This window comes from Rhinopithecus roxellana, chromosome 7 (assembly GCF_007565055.1).
Source record: "Rhinopithecus roxellana isolate Shanxi Qingling chromosome 7, ASM756505v1, whole genome shotgun sequence".
Classification (NCBI taxonomy): Eukaryota; Metazoa; Chordata; class Mammalia; order Primates; family Cercopithecidae; genus Rhinopithecus; species Rhinopithecus roxellana.
Window position 1 is genome coordinate 21,898,380 of NC_044555.1, and position 18,564 is coordinate 21,916,943.

Sequence of the window (18,564 nt, forward strand, 5' to 3'; positions counted from 1 at the left end):
AGCACTGGTCCCCTAGGTCCACTTTTCTTTCTCTTACTTTGTGCCTCTTTCTTTTCTCAAGTCTCTCGTTCCCCCTGACGAGAAATGCCCACAGGTGTGGAGGGGCAGGCCATCCCCCTCATATAAGAAAAACATGGCCAGGCCAAGGCTCACACCTGTAATCCTAGCGCTTTAGGAGGCTGAGGTGGGCGAATCACCTGAGCTCAGACGTTTGAGAGCAGCCTGGGCAACATGACAAAATGTCATCTCTACAAAACAATAGAAAAACTAGCCAGATATGGTGGCATGTGCCTATAGGCCTATTCAGGAGGCTGAGGTGGGAGGATCTCTTATGCCCAGGAGGTGAGGATGAAGTGAGCTGTGATAATACCACAGCACTCCAGCCTAGGTGACAGAGTGACACCTTGTCTCAATTTTTAAAAATATAAAACAAAAAAGTACAAATTTATCAATCTAATTCACTACTTTAACAGATTAACAAAAAAAAAAAAATGCTGTGATAATCACAATAGATGCAGTGTTTGATGAAACTCAACATATATTCAAAATGAATACTCTCAGCAAACTAGAACAGAATGGAATGACTGACTGTTGAAGTCAATCTACAAAAAAAGTACAGCAAATATGTTGAAATGTTGAAAATTTTCCACTTCTGATCAGGGATAACACAGGGATGTCCACTGCCACCATTATACCAGGTGGGTCTGCCCAATGCCCCTAAAATCAGAAAAGAAATAAAAGTGTTTAAAATGGCAGCAACAGGCCGGGCGCAGTGGCTCATGCCTGCAATCCCAGCACTTTGGGAGGCCGAGGTGGGTGGATCACTTGAGCTCAGGAGTTCAAGAACAAACTGGGCATCATGGCAAAATCACGTGTTTACAAAACATACAAAAGAAAACAGAAAAAAAAAGTGGCAGAAACAAAATTGTTCTTATTCAAAGATGATATGAATCTGTATGTTGAAAACTGAAAAGGATCTATAAGTAAACTTTTAGAATTACTAAGCATATTTAACAAGGTTGCTGGATAGAAACTCGGGATGTAGGAATTATGCCTCTACATACCAGCTCAAACAGCTAGCATATAAAATGTCAAAGAATGATACACATTTCAGAGCATCGAATACCTGGAAATAAAATTAACAAAAGATGCACAAGACTTCTTTGCAGAAGGATGTAAAGCTTTATTGGGAGAATTTTAATGGTCAAATTTCCAACACAGGAGCATCCTGCATCATTTCAGCGTGTCTTCTTTTAAGGTTGTGATTGCCCTTCATCTGTAACAGAAACATAACAGTTAGGAACATGACTTAGCAGCAGATTATTTAGATGACCCTAAAGGCACACAAAGGACACTACAATTTGGGTTTTGTAAAATGGACTACAAATAGAACCCTAAGGGCGATCCTGTGTCTTATAGCCAAGTAAACCTCCTATAAACTTTGAGGGTAAACATGTAGAATTTAAAGGTAATTAATTCTGTAAACATAAAGTGCTTCCTTTAAATCCAGAAGCACTTATAATTAACAGTCAGAAATTTGGAAAACACATGTGTAAAACATACTTCAGTGGATTACTCAGAAAGTACTGGAGTCATGGTCTTTGAACTTCAAATCTTACCAACTGATGCCTCAAAAGCTGAAACTTACATGCAACATTTGATATGGTTAGAGATCACATATGTGTCTACAGTCTTATTAGCAATAGTGGCTCATGAAGACTGACAGTGGGGCAGGGAACGTGAATAGCACAGCCATCTTACTCACACCCATGCTGAGGATCACTGATCTACATCCCACAGAAAATAGAAACTAAATGGTCTCTCACCATTTGATTATTCACTCATTCAAGGTTTCCTCGGAGAAAGATTTAAAAAGCAATTATTCATTAAGGGCCAGAGAATCCCAGCTTGGGCAACAGAGTGAGACCTCGTCTGTAAAAAAATTTTTTTTTAAAAAAACAGCATCAATCAGGCATGGCAGCTTGTGCCTGTAGCTCCAGCTGCTCAGGAGGCTGAGTTGGGAAGATCGCTTGAGCCTGGGAGGCCGAGGTTGCAGTGAGCTGAATCACATCACAGCACTCCAGTCTGGGTGACAGAGTGAGATCTGTCACACACACATACAAAAAAAAAAAAAAAAAAAAGCCAGAGAATTCAAAAATTGACAGAACTTAAGAACAGGCATTCAGGTCTCCACACAGAAAAACTAACATGAAGCAGAGTGCCCACTCACTTTCTTAGTAGCAATGAAATCTCAATTCAGAGGTTTTCAGATGACACAGGCCAGGGTTTGATGATTTATGATAAACAAATCATGCAAAATAGATGATCTCTGTATCCCATGCATTCTATGCAACAGGATCAGAGTGTGAAAGAACCAGAATGGAAAAGGATTTCAAAATATCTGACTTAAACTCACTATTTTCATAAAACCAAAGATAGGTTTAGAAGGTAAGGGATTTGCTCAGAATCTCACCAATGCTGTAAGAGCTGGTATTAGAATCTGCATCAGTGCTTCAGCATATTTCACACCAAGTGATGGGTGTTACAAATGTGTTATGTATTTGTTAAAAGTAGATCTTTACAAAAGCATCTGAATATCATGAGCTATTGGTTTAAGGATTTATACTCAAAAGTTATAATTCAATATGGCTTTGACTCAGTTTGTTTCTGTATCTGACAGTCTATAAGTTGGGTGCTGGAACCTGAACTACGTTTCAAATAACCTTTATATAAGAAATCTATTATTAAAGAGGCAGTATTGTCACCTCTGTGTTATTAAAAACATAATACTGGGCCAGGCGCAGTGGCTCATGCCTGTAATCCTGGCACTTCAGAAGGCTGAGGCAGGTGGAATACCTGAGATCAGGAGTTTGAGATCAGCTTGTGCAAAATGGCAAAACCTCGTCTCTACTAAAAATACAAAAATTAGCTGGACGCTGTGGAGCACGCCTGTAATCCCAGCTACTTGGGAGGCTGAGGGAGGAGAATTACTTGAACCTAGGAGGCAGAAGTTCCAGTGAGCCAAGATGGCACCACTATACTCCAGCTTGGTTGACAGAGCGAGACTGTCTCAAAAAAATAATAATAATTATAATATGATACTGTGGAAACAGACACCCTACAATTTGCATGCCTCATGGATTGATTACCTTCTTCAGGTGTTTTCACCTCTTCTGGATTTGGCAGGCCCAACTCCTGGACATCAGGACCATCTCCACGCTCACACCCAGTCTTCGGGTCAACCTGTTCCTGGCTATCTGCTTCAGGCTCTGGCCCTTAAAAAAAAAAAAAATACATATATATATATGTATATATGTATATGTATATGTATATCAATTTAAGCAGTAAAACATGAAATATGAATAAGGAAATAATATTCATGCTCTCAGTTTTATTAAATAAAAGCTTTCACTAGTGTAATAATAAATGTGTTGATAAGAATCCCAAGAATATTATTTCAGGAGTCTGTTGGCAGAAAAGAGGAAAACAGGGTTTTCCAAATATTACCCTCTTCCTTTCCTAAGACTGCCCTCAGACAGCTTTGTTGCCTCCTTTGCACTTCTCTGTTATTCCACTTCTGATTGTCCTTATCATGTTAAATGATTCAAGGCTGAAACCCTGTTTCTCATAGCACTTACAATCCTGGCACTTAAGACTCCTACATGGCATGAGTAGCACCAATAAACACTGAGTGAAAAAAGGTCTTTAAAGAATACATGAAAAATCCCCAAATCCTGAACATTCTGCACACCAACTTGTCTATCCTCTTCAAAATGTCAGTATCCTGAATGACAAAGAAAAATTAAGGAAACATTCCAGATTAAAGGAAACTAAAAACACATGACAAGCACATGCAAGACGTGATCCTGAACTGGACTCTGGATCAGAAAAAGAAATTCTATAAAGGAAATTATCTGGGCCGGGCATGGTGGCTCACACCTTTAATGCCAACATTTTGGGATGCCAAGGCAGGCAGATCACTTGAATCAGGAGTTCAAGACCAGCCTGGCCAATGTGGTCAAACCCTGTCTCTACTAAAAATACACAAAAAAGGGAACATTTATTTGTCAGGTGCTGTGGCAGGGCTGCAATCTCAGGACTTTGGGAGGCTAAGCTGGGTGGATCACCTGAGGTCAGGAGTTCGACATCAGCCTGTGCAACATGACAAAACCCCGTCTCTACTAAAATTACAAAAATTAGCTGCCTGAGGTGGCACATGCCTGTAATCCTAGCTGCTCAGGAGGCTGAGGCAGGAGAATCACTTGAACCCAGGAGATGGATGTTGCAGTGAGCCAAGATCGGGCCACTGTACTCCAGCCTGGGTGACAGAGTGAGACTTCATCTCAGAAAAAAAAAAGAAAATTATAATACTGTGGAAACAGACACCCTACAGTTTGCATGCTTAATGGACTACCTACCTTCTGCAGGCAGTTTCATCTGCTCTGGGTTTCGCAGGCACATCTTCTTGGCATCAGGACCATCTCCAAGCTCATAGCCAGTCTTCGGCTGCACCGGTTCCTGGCTATCAGCTTCAGGCTCCTGCCCTTGAAGATAAAACAAAATTATCATTTTAAGCAACACATGAAATATGAATAAGAAAATAATATTCATGCTCTTGGTCTTACTAAATAAAAGCTTTAGTTACTGTAATAATAAACGTGTTGATAAAAATCCCAAGAACATTATTTCAGGAGTCTGTTGGCAGAAAACAGGAAAACAGGATTTTCCAAATATTACCCTCTTCCTTTCCGAAGACTGCCCTCAGACAACTTTGTTGCCTCCTTTGCACTTCTCTGTTATTGTATTTCTGATTGTCCTTATCGTATTAAATGACTCAAGGCTGACATCCTGTCTCTCATTAGCATTTAGACTCCTAGCACCTAGCAAGTTATATGGCATGAGTAGCCACCAATAAATGGTGAGTGAAAAAGCAGCCTTTAGAAACTACACGAAAAAGCCCAAACTGCTAAACATTCTGCAAACCAACTGGTCTATCCTCTTGAAAAATGTCAGTATCGGCCGGGCGCGGTGGCTCAAGCCTGTAATCCCAGCACTTTGGGAGGCCGAGACGGGCGGATCACGAGGTCAGGAGATCGAGACCATCCTGGCTAATACGGTGAAACCCCGTCTCTACTAAAAAATACAAAAAACTAGCCGGGCGAGGTGGTGGGCGCCTGTAGTCCCAGCTACTTGGGAGGCTGAGGCAGGAGAATGGCGTAAACCCGGGGGGCGGAGCTTGCAGTGAGCTGAGATCCGGCCACTGCACTCCAGCCTGGGCGACACAGCGAGACTCCGTCTCAAAAAAAAAAAAAAAAAAAGAAAAATGTCAGTATCAGCCAGCCGGGCGTGGTGGCTTACACCTGTAATCCCAGCACTTTGGGAGACTGAGGTGGGTGGATCACCTGAGGTCAGGAGTTAGAGACCAGCCTGGCCAACATGGTGAAATCCAGGCTCTGCTAAAAATACAAAAAAATACAAAAAAAAAAAAAAAAAAAAAATTAGGCAGGCGCAGTGGCCCTTGCCTATAGTCCCAACTACTCAGGAGGCTGAGGCATGAGAATCTCTTGAGCCTGGGAGGCACAGGTTAGAGAGAGCCTAGATCTTGCCACTGCACTCCAACCTGGGCAACAGAGTGAGACTCTGTCTGAAAAAAGAAAGAAAAAAGAAAATTATCTGGATAACTGGCAAAATCTGCATATACTCTGTATATTAAATGACTGCAGGTTCTTATTGTTAAATTTCCTAAGTTTGATCATTGTGCAGTGATTATCCAAGGAATGACTTTTTCTTTGTTCTGAGGATATATAAACACTCTCAAGTACTTAGGGTAAAGGGCCATAATACCTGAAACTTTATCTGAACAATGGAGCATTAATAAGAGTAAACACAATATCCATAAGTGTGTATGTGAGTATGTGGGTAGCAGGGTAAGAGAGGGAGGGAAGAGATATGAAACCAATGGAGCAAAAGCGATTAACAACTGGTGAATCTAGGTGAAAAGTATATGAGTTAATTATACTATTCTTGCAAATTTTCTACAAATGTTATGTCTTGAAAATATATAAAGTAAAAACTTGTAAGAATATATGACAACTACATTGAACTTTAGGAAGACAGAAGTTTTTTTTTTAATTGTGGTAAAAAATACACATAACATAAAATTTACCATGGTAACTTGCAACATTACCAGCAACTAAGAACAAACTTTACATGTTTGTTTTCCTATATAACGAAACATTAATTAATTAATTTATTTATTTGCGATGAGGTCTCACTATGTCTCCCAGGCTGGTCTTGAACCCTAGACTCAAGCGATCCTCTCACCTCAGCCTCCCAAGTAGCTGAGACTATGATTGCACAGCACTAAGCCCAGTTTGAGACCTTTCTACTAAATGACAATCTAAGGATAAACCACAGGACATGTTTAATGCTTATATTCAGCCACAGAGTACCAAGGGCAGTGTGCATCAGCTAAGAAATCCGAAGTCTACAACATGGATAGGATTTCAGTTACAATTACAGTGTCAATTTCTGAAGGACTGATTAGCTGAATGGATTTGAGGACTATGGGAAATCTTACAGTCATGACACCCATTATCTACTGGGGTAAATAGAAACTGAACTTTGTTCAAGTAAAGTTACATTTAGGTTCAAAGGTCCTAAATGTAATATTCCGTAAATGAACCCCATGTAGAACAAAGCACCAAAAATAACATTACTTGTGAATTACAGCAAATATACTGTCTCACGCTGAGAATAAAGGAATGGGTGGAGAGCAATTGATGGACATTGCTGTCAGTCTTATTCTAGAAACCTTTAGCAGTGAATCCTTAGAATAATCCATGACCTGAGTTTCGTAATTGTTTTGCTTCAAAATATTTTATCTCGGAGAAGTTATTTCCATCTCATGTTAATCTCAGGATAATTCCTTTTTTTTTGGTTTTTCTAACCGTAAAAGGATTTAATCACTTCCTAAAAGCCACTTAAAAAATCATACTGACCCGGGGGGGGCGGAGCAAGATGGCCGAATAGGAACAGCTCCAGTCTCCAACTCCCAGCGCGAGCGACACAGAAGACCGGTGATTTCTGCATTTTCAACTGAGGTACTGGGGTCATCTCACTAGGGAGTGCCGGACAATCGGTGCTGGTCAGCTGCTGCAGCCTGACCAGCGAGAGCTGAAGCAGGGCGAGGCATCGCCTCACCTGGAAGCGCAAGGGGGAAGGGGATCCGTTTTCCTAGCCAGGGGAACTGAGACACACAACACCTGGAAAATCGGGTAACTCCCACCCCAATACTGCGCTGTAAGCATACAGGCACACCAGAATATATCCCACACCTGGCCGGGAGGGTCCCACGCCCACGAAGCCTCCCTCACTGCTAACACAGCAGTCTGCCGCGATCTATCCGCAAGGCAGCAGCGAGGCTGGGGGAGGGGCGCCCGCCATTCCTGAGGCTTAAGTAGGTAAACAATGCCGCTGGGAAGCTCGAACTGGGTGGAGCTCACAGCAGCTCAAGGAAGCCTGCCTGTCTCTGTAGTCTCCACCTCTGGGGACAGCGCACAGCTGAAGACCAACAGGGGAAGTAGCAGGAGCCGGTGCAGACGCGAACGACTCTGTCTGACAGCTTTGGGGAGAGCTGTGGATCTCCCAACGCGGAGGTTGAGATCTGAGAACAGACAGACTGCCTGCTCAGGTGTGTCCCTGACCCCTGAGTAGCCTAGCTGGGAGAAATCCCCCACTAGGGGCAGTCTGACACCCCACACCTCACAGGGTGGAGTACACCCCTGAGAGGAAACTTCCAAAGGAAGAATCAGACAGGTACACTCGCTGTTCAGCAATGTTCTATCTTCGGCAACCTCTGCTGCTGATACCCAGGCAAACAGGGTCTGGAGTGGACCTCAAGCAATCTCCAACAGACCAACAGACAGTCCTTCTGACTGTCAGAAGGAAAACTATCAAACAGGAAGGACACCTATACCAAAACCCCAACAGTACGTCACCACCATCAAAGACCAGAGACAGATAAAACCACAAAGATGGGGAAGAAGCAGGGCAGAAAAGCTGGAAATTCAAAAAATAAGAGCGCATCTCCCCCTGCAAAGGAGCGCAGCCCATCGCCAGCAACGGATCAAAGCTGGTCAGAGAATGACTTGGACGAGAGGAGAGAAGAAGGCTTCGGTCCATCAAACTTATCAGAGCTAAAGGAGGAATTACGTACCCAGCGCAAAGAAACTAAAAATCTTGAAAAAAGAGTGGAAGAATTGACAGCTAGACTAATTAATGCAGAGAAGATCATAAACGAAATGACAGAGATGAAAACCATGACATGAGAAATACGTGACAAATGCACAAGCTTCAGTAACCGACTCGATCAACTGGAAGAAAGAGTATCAGCGATTGAAGATCAAATGAATGAAATGAAGCGAGAAGAGAAACCAAAAGAAAAAAGAAGAAAAAGAAATGAGCAAAGCCTGCAAGAAGTATGGGATTACGTAAAAAGACCAAATCTACGTCTGATTGGGGTGCCTGAAAGTGAGGGGGAAAATGGAACCAAGTTGGAAAACACTCTTCAGGAAATCATCCAGGAGAACTTCCCCAACCTAGTAGGGCAGGACAACATTCAAATTCAGGAAATACAGAGAACGCCACAAAGATACTCCTCCAGAAGAGCAACTCCAAGACACATAATTGCCAGATTCACCAAAGTTGAAATGAAGGAAAAAATCTTAAGGGCAGCCAGAGAGAAAGGTCGGGTTACCCACAAAGGGAAGCCCATCAGACTAACAGCAGATCTCTCGGCAGAAACTCTACAAGCCAGAAGAGAGTGGGGGCCAATATTCAACGTTCTTAAAGAAAAGAATTTTAAACCCAGAATTTCATATCCAGCCAAACTAAGTTTCATAAGTGAAGGAGAAATAAAATCCTTTACAGATAAGCAAATGCTTAGAGATTTTGTCACCACCAGGCCTGCCTTACAAGAGACCCTGAAGGAAGCACTAAAAATGGAAAGGAACAACCGGTACCAGCCATTGCAAAAACATGCCAAAATGTAAAGACCATCGAGGCTAGGAAGAAACTGCATCAACTAACGAGCAAAATAACCAGTTAATATCATAATGGCAGGATCAAGTTCACACATAACAATATTAACCTTAAATGTTAATGGACTAAATGCTCCAATTAAAAGACACAGACTGGCAAACTGGATAAAGAGTCAAGACCCATCAGTCTGCTGTATTCAGGAGACCCATCTCACATGCAGAGACATACATAGGCTCAAAATAAAGGGATGGAGGAAGATCTACCAAGCAAATGGAGAACAAAAAAAAGCAGGGGTTGCAATCCTTGTCTCTGATAAAACAGACTTTAAACCATCAAAGATCAAAAGAGACAAAGAAGGCCATTACATAATGGTAAAGGGATCAATTCAACAGGAAGAGCTAACTCTCCTAAATATATATGCACCCAATACAGGAGCACCCAGATTCATAAAGCAAGTCCTTAGGGACTTACAAAGAGACTTAGACTCCCATACAATAATAATGGGAGACTTCAACACTCCGCTGTCAACATTAGACAGATCAACGAGACAGAAAGTTAACAAGGATATCCAGGAATTGAACTCATCTCTGCACCAAGCGGACCTAATAGACATCTATAGAACTCTCCACCCCAAATCAACAGAATATACATTCTTCTCAGCACCACATCACACTTATTCCAAAATTGACCACATAATTGGAAGTAAAGCACTCCTCAGCAAATGTAAAAGAACAGAAATTATAACAAACTGTCTCTCAGACCACAGTGCAATCAAACTAGAACTCAGGACTAAGAAACTCAATCAAAACCGCTCAACTACATGGAAACTGAACAACCTGCTCCTGAATGACTACTGGGTACATAACGAAATGAAAGCGGAAATAAAGATGTTCTTTGAAACCAATGAGAACAAAGATACAACATACCAGAATCTCTGGGACACATTTAAAGCAGTGTGTAGAGGGAAATTTATAGCACTAAATGCCCACAAGAGAAAGCAGGAAAGATCTAAAATGGACACTCTAACATCACAATTAAAAGAACTAGAGAGGCAAGAGCAAACACATTCAAAAGCTAGCAGAAGGCAAGAAATAACTAAGATCAGAGCCGAACTGAAGGAGATAGAGACACAAAAAACCCTCCAAAAAATCAATGAATCCAGGAGTTGGTTTTTTGAAAAGATCAACAAAATTGACAGACCGCTAGCAAGGCTAATAAAGAAGAAAAGAGAGAGGAATCAAATAGATGCAATAAAAAATGATAAAGGGGATATCACCACGGACCCCACAGAAATACAAACTACCATCAGAGAATACTATAAACGCCTCTACGCAAATCAACTAGAAAATCTAGAAGAAATGGATAATTTCCTGGACACTTACACTCTCCCAAGGCTAAACCAGGAAGAAGTTGAATCCCTGAATAGACCAATAGCAGGCTCTGAAATTGAGGCAACAATTAATAGCCTACCCACCAAAAAAAGTCCAGGACCAGATGGATTCACAGCTGAATTCTACCAGAGGTACAAGGAGGAGCTGGTACCATTCCTTCTGAAACTATTCCAATCAATAGAAAAAGAGGGAATCCTCCCTAACTCATTTTATGAGGCCAACATCATCCTGATACCAAAGCCTGGCAGAGACACAACAAAAAAAGAGAATTTTAGACCAATATCCCTGATGAACATTGATGCAAAAATTCTCAATAAAATACTGGCAAACCGGATTCAGCAGCACATCAAAAAGCTTATCCACCATGATCAAGTGGGCTTCATCCCTGGGATGCAAGGCTGGTTCAACATTCGCAAATCAATAAACGTAATCCAGCATATAAACAGAACCAAAGACAAGAACCACATGATTGTCTCAATAGATGCAGAAAAGGCTTTTGACAAAATTCAACAGCCCTTCATGCTAAAAACGCTCAATAAATTCGGTATTGATGGAACGTATCTCAAAATAATAAGAGCCATTTATGACAAACCCACAGCTAATATCATACTGAATGGGCAAAAACTGGAAAAATTCCCTTTGAAAACTGGCACAAGACAGGGATGCCCTCTCTCACCACTCCTATTCAACATAGTGTTGGAAGTTCTGGCTAGGGCAATCAGGCAAGAGAAAGAAATCAAGGGTATCCAGTTAGGAAAAGAAGAAGTCAAATTGTCCCTGTTTGCAGATGACATAATTGTATATTTAGAAAACCCCATCGTCTCAGCCCAAAAGCTCCTTAAGCTGATAAGCAACTTCAGCAAAGTCTCAGGATACAAAATTAATGTGCAAAAATCACAAGCATTCTTATACACCAGTAACAGACAAGCAGAGAGCCAAATCAGGAATGAACTTCCATTCACAATTGCTTCAAAGAGAATAAAATACCTAGGAATCCAGCTTACAAGGGATGTAAAGGACCTCTTCAAGGAGAACTACAAACCACTGCTCAGTGAAATCAAAGAGGACACAAACAAATGGAAGAACATACCATGCTCATGGATAGGAAGAATCAATATCGTGAAAATGGCCATACTCCCCAAGGTTATTTATAGATTCAATGCCATCCCCATCAAGCTACCAATGAGTTTCTTCACAGAATTGGAAAAAACTGCTTTAAAGTTCATATGGAACCAAAAAAGAGCCCGCATTGCCAAGACAATCCTAAGTCAAAAGGACAAAGCTGGAGGCGTCACGCTACCTGACTTCAAACTATACTACAAGGCTACAGTAACCAAAACAGCATGGTACTGGTACCAAAACAGAGATATAGACCAATGGAACAGAACAGAGTCTTCAGAAATAATACCGCACATCTACAGCCATCTGATCTTTGACAAACCTGAGAGAAACAAGAAATGGGGAAAGGATTCCCTATTTAATAAATGGTGCTGGGAAAATTGGCTAGCCATAAGTAGAAAGCTGAAACTGGATCCTTTCCTTACCCCTTATATGAAGATTAATTCAAGATGGATTAGAGACTTAAATGTTAGACCTAATACCATAAAAACCCTAGAAGAAAATCTAGGTAGTACCATTCAGGACATAGGCATGGGCAAGGACTTCATGTCTAAAACACCAAAAGCAACGGCAGCAAAAGCCAAAATTGACAAATGGGATCTAATTAAACTAAAGAGCTTTTGCACAGCAAAAGAAACTACCATCAGAGTGAACAGGCAACCTACAGAATGGGAGAAAATTTTTGCAACCTACTCATCTGACAAAGGGCTAATATCCAGAATCTACAAAGAACTCAAACAAATATACAAGAAAAAACAAACAACCCCATAAAAAAGTGGGCAAAGGATATGAACAGACATTTCTCAAAAGAAGATATTCATACAGCCAACAGACACATGAAAAAATGCTCATCGTCACTCGCCATCAGAGAAATGCAAATCAAAACCACAATGAGATACCATCTCACACCAGTTAGAATGGCAATCATTAAGAAGTCAGGAAACAACAGGTGTTGGAGAGGATGTGGAGAAATTGGAACACTTTTACACTGTTGGTGGGATTGTAAACTAGTTCAACCATTATGGAAAACAGTATGGCAATTCCTCAAGGATCTAGAACTAGATGTACCATATGACCCAGCTATCCCACTACTGGGTATATACCCAAAGGATTATAAATTATTCTACTACAAAGACACATGCACACGTATGTTTATTGCGGCACTATTCACAATAGCAAAGACTTGGAATCAACCCAAATGTCCATCTGTGACAGACTGGATTAAGAAAATGTGGCACATATACACCATGGAATACTATGCAGCCATAAAAAAGGATGAGTTTGCGTCCTTTGTAGGGACATGGATGCAGCTGGAAACCATCATTCTGAGCAAACTATCACAAGAAGAGAAAACCAAACACCGCATGTTCTCACTCATAGGTGGGAACTGAACAATGAGATCACTTGGACTCGGGAAGGGGAACATCACGCACTGGGGCCTATCATGGGGAGGGGGGAGGGGGGAGGAGGGAGGGATTGCACTGGGGAGTTATACATGATATAAATGATGAATTGATGGGTGCTGACGAGTTGATGGGTGCAGCTCACCAACATGGCATAGGTATACATATGTAACAAACCTGCACGTTATGCACATGTACCCTAGAACTTAAAGTATAATAAAAAAAAAAAAAAAAAAAATCATACTACACCAGCTACCTGTATGGCAGTATCCTGAATTCTCCAGCTTTCATCAAACTTACCACATAAAAATATCAAACGAAATGGTGGCCAGCAATGAGCAACTCAGTTTTTGGAGTTGCTCCTGCTCCTCTGAACTGGGTCTATTCCTGGGCCAGTATTAAGCTACCTTACAGTAAAGCATTTGAGTTTTAAGCACTTTCAGCAAAATCATTTACTATTGTTACAGCAACATAGATGGTAGCAAGACACAAACTTTGGAACAAAACACAAATTTTGTATTCACCAGTCAAGTGTTCTTGGACAAAACACAATCCCCGAGCCTTTGTTCTCTCATTCAAAAAGTGGAGAAATTTTATCATAGTGAGGGATTTATTTCCCTAAGGTAAGCTGCAAACTATACCCTCTTCACTTTTCCAGTCAATTTCTAGGCATCGTTTGCATCGTTTTCATTCTTCCTGTTCCTGGTATGTGACAATGCATGAGACATACACACACACAAACACACACACACACCCCAACAGGCATTCTTCTTCCCTTTCCCTTCACCTTGAGCTCCAGATGCTTCCTCATCCTCTCCCTCTTCAGTAGAATCCTGACTTTGAGTTGGTGATTCCACTTCTTCAGGTTGCTCATCACTGGACTGCTCGTGGTAGGGCATACGTGTGTGAGTGTGCAAATACAAAAAGTTTTATTAATACATGTCAAAAAATATGTACATATATACACACAGAAAATGCATAGATGTTTCTGATCATAACTAAACCTAAAGACATTTCTCCAACTTTATTTTATATGGTTAATAAGGCTACTCTACCCACAGAAAGGTTACTGCGAGAAAAGTTACCCACAAGGACTTTGGAAGCGATTATACCCTATGTTGTAGTAGATGTGTATAATCTATGTGTCATTAACAAGCAAAGCATGAGAAGGAAGTCATGGCCAAAAGCTGGAGAACACAAGAGAAAAAAAATCCTCCTAAATCAATATTTTTTTCACGAGATGCCAGAATCATTTTTTATCAGCACGAACTACCTTTATTAGTGTATCTATACTAATGCAACAACACTATCACAAAAATTAATTTATGCTAATAGAAAACATCGAATTATCGTTAAAGCGCTCAACAGCATATGCCCAATTACCTCAGAAGATTCTACAAACATTCTTGGTCTACGCCGATAGATTAATCTTTTCCGAAAACCCATATTTCACACTGAAAAGAGAAAACCGTGACTGGGAACATGCACTTGAGAGGACAGCTATATTGGATCACTTCCATGGCTAAATATTAACTTGTCATTTTAATTTTGAAAATACTCTCAAAATAAGTCCCAGAGTTAAGTGTAAGTGTGTACGTTTTCTGAGTGCTTGCAAAGCCACTTATGCTCCCCAAGCTGGCAGTGCAGTCATCTTAAGGCGTGTGGAAAAGGCAGAGGACATTATTTTAAAATTTCTTTTAGACACAGGATCTCGCTCTGTTGCTCACGCTGGAATGCAGTGGCGTGATCACACTTCACTGCAGCCTCGACCTCCCGCTCAAGCGATCCTCCTGCCTCATCTGGAGTAGCTGGGACTACAGGTGCGCACCACTGCGCCCCCCTGACAGAGGGCATTTCTGATGAGGTTTAGTTTCACAAGCAGACTCCACACGAAAACACTAGTGAATCACAATTCCCGTGACTGCTGCTTTTCGCACACTCCCACTTACTAGAGCCATTCACTCCCCTCAAATCAAGTTTGGTTGGACGGCACAGCCTCTCCCAGTCCTTCCCATTGTTTCTGGACCTTCCATGGCAGAGGTGAGACCTCGCCACGCCTCTCACTCGGGTGCTTCTCTTCAGGCACTCCCCACTCCACACCGCTGGGGGGCACTCACCAGCCCGCAGCCTTGCCAGGTTCCAGGCCCCTTCTTTACCGCCATCTTCACCACCCACATCCCGCCCCAGGGCCCTATTCAGGATTCAGGAATGTGCCCTGTGTCACGGGTTCCTATCACCTCGGGACTTTGACCCCTCCAACAGCACCCACAACACTCGCCCCATTTTCACCTGAGCCCCTGACCGCCTCCCCTTCACGGCCCACCTTCCTCCCTGTCCTGGCCCCTTCATGACCACAAAGTCAATGGTGGTGTTGCAGCCTGTGAGGAGAAGGAGGACGAGCTCGAGGCCCTTCTCTTTCGGAGGCCACTGAGGCCCTTCTCCCTCAAAAGCCACAGATCACCACACCAAGGACCCACCGAACCTGCCCTAAGCCCACTGGCTCCTCCTCACCCTCACTCACACTTCAGCCCCCAGGAGGACTGGCCTGTGGATCTACCAGCTGAGTCTCAGGAGAGGAAAAAGTGTCCGGATAGCAGAAAGGTGACTGCACACCGTCACAGCTCCCTGCCGTTCTCCACGTGGGCGAAGTGGCAGACGGGAAGACACCCAGTGAACATGCGCACTGAGGCCGGCCCCCAAGGAGCATGCGCAGCTACCGTGGTGCGGGGAAGAGGAGGGGCTGCAGTTCCCAGCACCACGCACCACACTCCCGATTTTCATTCCTGTGAAGATAATGGAATCCGACCTCCCTCGGCTGTTTCATATGCCTCGCGTACTCAAATACCTCAAATAGTGCTCCCCTCAAAACTCATTCCACCTTCAACTGAGCCACCCTCCGGTCCAGGGCCCTCTCTTGCTCTGGCCCCACCATAGGAGCAAGGACCATGGTGGCTGCCTGTGAAGCGAGGTAGACCACCTGCTAAAACAGAAATAGCAACATACCCCATAGCATTTTTTTTTTTTTTTTTGAGACGGAGTCTCGCTCTGTCGCCCAGGCTGGAGTGCAGTGGTGCGATCTCCACTCACTGCAAGCTCCGCCTCCCGGGTTCACACTGTTTGGAGGAACGGAGGCAAGATGGCGCAGTTCCGGGTTCTTCACCTTCAGCTTTCCCGCGCCCTGGAAAGTCACAGGTCGACTAGGCAGGCGCAACCCGACCTCACGGAGAAAAACCGGAACCCGCCTAGCCACGCCTATCCCCCCACCCGCCTATGTCCCGCCCACTGCCTTCCCACTCCCAGGCCCAGGACATAAAAGCCGCTCCCGGGGAGCTGCGTGCACTTCCTCAGTCCCCACTCCTGTCCGGACTGCAGGAACTCCGCCTGAGAGCTCCACCTGGTGACTCCCCCAGACAGGGGAGGCCGAGGGACCTCACCCCTCCCCCACAAAGCTGGCTGACCGAAAAATAAACTTGCAGTTTTGCTCCTAGCCCTGCCTACTCGCTGGTCCTTTAATACTCGCCCTGGTGAGCCTAGAAAGCAAATCGGTTTCCTAGAAAGCAAATCAGTTTCCTGGAAAGCAAATCAGTTTCCCGGAAAGCAAATCACACACCACCCTCCTGCCTCAGCCTCCCGTGTAGCTGGGACCACAGGCACCCGCCACCGTGCCCGGCTAATTTCTTTTTAAATGTATTTTTAGTAGAGACGGGGTTTCACCGTGTTAGCCAGGATGGTCTTGATCTCATGACCTCGTGATCCGCCCGTCTCAGCCTCCCAAAGTGCTGGGATTACAGGCGTGAGCCACCGTGGCTGGCCAATAGCATTATACAAGACTAAGAGTCTCATAACCAGATATTAAAAATGTCTAGCATATAATTCAAAATTACTCAGAATATGAAGAACCAGGAAAATAGGGCCACTGAAATGGGGAAAGACAATCAACCGACACGACTGCTAAGATAGAGATGTTGGGATTATGTGGGAAAGCCTTTAAAGATGCTATTTTATAAATGCGTAGGCTGGGCGCGGTTTGCACTTTTGTGTGCTGAAGTAAGAAGATAGATGGCTTGAAGCTAGGAGTTTCCAACCTGGGCAACATGGTGAGACCTTGTTTCTACAAAAAAAAATTAAAAATAGCTGAGCGTGATGACACATGCCTGTAGTCCTAGCTACTGTGAAGGCTGAGGCAGGAGGATCCCTTGAGCCCAGGAGTTCAAGGCTGCAGTGAGCTATGATCACACACTGCACTCGAGCCTGGGCAACAGAGTGAGACCCTGTGTCTAAAACAAAGCAAAAAGAAATTGTTCAAGTGTCTCAAACCTGATATTCAAAATGTCTAGCATGTAATTCAAAATTACTCAGAATACGAAGAACCATGAAAGTTAGGCATCTCGGCCAGGCGCAGTGGCTCATACCTGTAATCCCAGCATTTTGGGAGGCTGAGGTGGGTAGATCATAAGGTCAGGAGTTCAAGACCAGCCTGGCCAAGATGGTGAAATCCTGTGTCTACTAAAAATACAAAAATTAGCTGAGTATAGTGGTGGTCACCTGTAATCCCAGCTACTCGGGAGGCTGAGGCATAGAATTGCTTGAACCCGGGAGGCAGAGGTTGCAGTGAGCCAAGATCGAGCCCCTGCACTCCAGCCTAGGCGACAGAGTGAGACTCCAGCTCAAAAAAAAAAAAAAAAAAAAGGAAGTTATGGAATCTCAAATGAAGAAAGACAACTGACACCAGAGATGTTAAGATTATCTGGGAAAGCCTTTAAAGATGCTCTTTTAAAAAAGCTTTAAACATCCATGTCCAGACACAAGTTTTCAACTCCTTTGGGTGAATACCAAGAAGTACAACTACTGGACTTAATAGTAAGAGTTTGTTTAGTTTTGTAAGAAATACTGCCAAACTGCCTTTCAAATTGGCTTTACCATTTTACATTCCCACCAGCAATGAATGAGAGTTCCTGTTGCGCCACATCCTCCTCAGCATTTGTTGTTGTCAGTAATCTGAATTTTGATCATTCTAATAGCTGTGTTTTTGGTGCAGTTTTCATCAACCCTAGCTGCCCATTGGAATTGCCTAGTAGAACATTTAAAAAATACTGATTTTTGGCTGGGCACAGTGGCTCACACTTGTTATCCCTGCACTTTGGGTGGCCGAGGCAGGCAGATCACCTGAGGTCAGGAGTTCAAGGCCAGCCTGGCCAACATGGTGAAACTCCGTCTCTACAAAAAGTCAAAAATTAAGCCGGGCACGGTGGCTCATGCCTGTAATCCCAGCACTTTGGGAAGCCGCGGTGGGCAGATCACAAGGTCAGGAGATCGAGACAATCCTGGCTAACACGGTGAAATTCCACCTCTACTAAAAATATGAAAAATTGGCCAGACATGGTGGCGGGCACCTGTAGTCCCAGCTACTTGGGAGGATGAGGCAGGAGAATGGTATAACGCAGGAGGTGGAGCTTCCAGTGAGCCAAGATTGCACCAGTGCACTCCAGCCTGGGCAACAGAGCAAGACTCCATCTCAAAAATAAACAAACAAGCAAACAAAAAAATAAAAATTAGCTGGACATGATGGCAAGTGCCTGTAGTCCCAGCTACTCAGGAGGCTGAGGCAG

General features: G+C 43.3%; 1 protein-coding gene across 1 annotated transcript; it reads right to left on the reverse strand.

Moving 5' to 3' along the window:
- Positions 1-1,162: 1,162 nt before the first annotated feature.
- On the reverse strand, positions 1,163-15,591 carry PAGE1 (PAGE family member 1). Its single transcript, XM_010373468.2, has 6 exons — positions 15,477-15,591; positions 14,339-14,409; positions 13,743-13,839; positions 4,419-4,544; positions 3,150-3,275; positions 1,163-1,276 (listed from the first exon to the last, which is right to left on the reverse strand). The coding sequence occupies exons 2-6, from the start codon at positions 14,399-14,401 to the stop codon at positions 1,254-1,256; spliced, it is 435 nt and encodes a 144-aa protein (XP_010371770.1). The 5' UTR covers positions 14,402-14,409; positions 15,477-15,591; the 3' UTR covers positions 1,163-1,253.
- Positions 15,592-18,564: the final 2,973 nt, after the last annotated feature.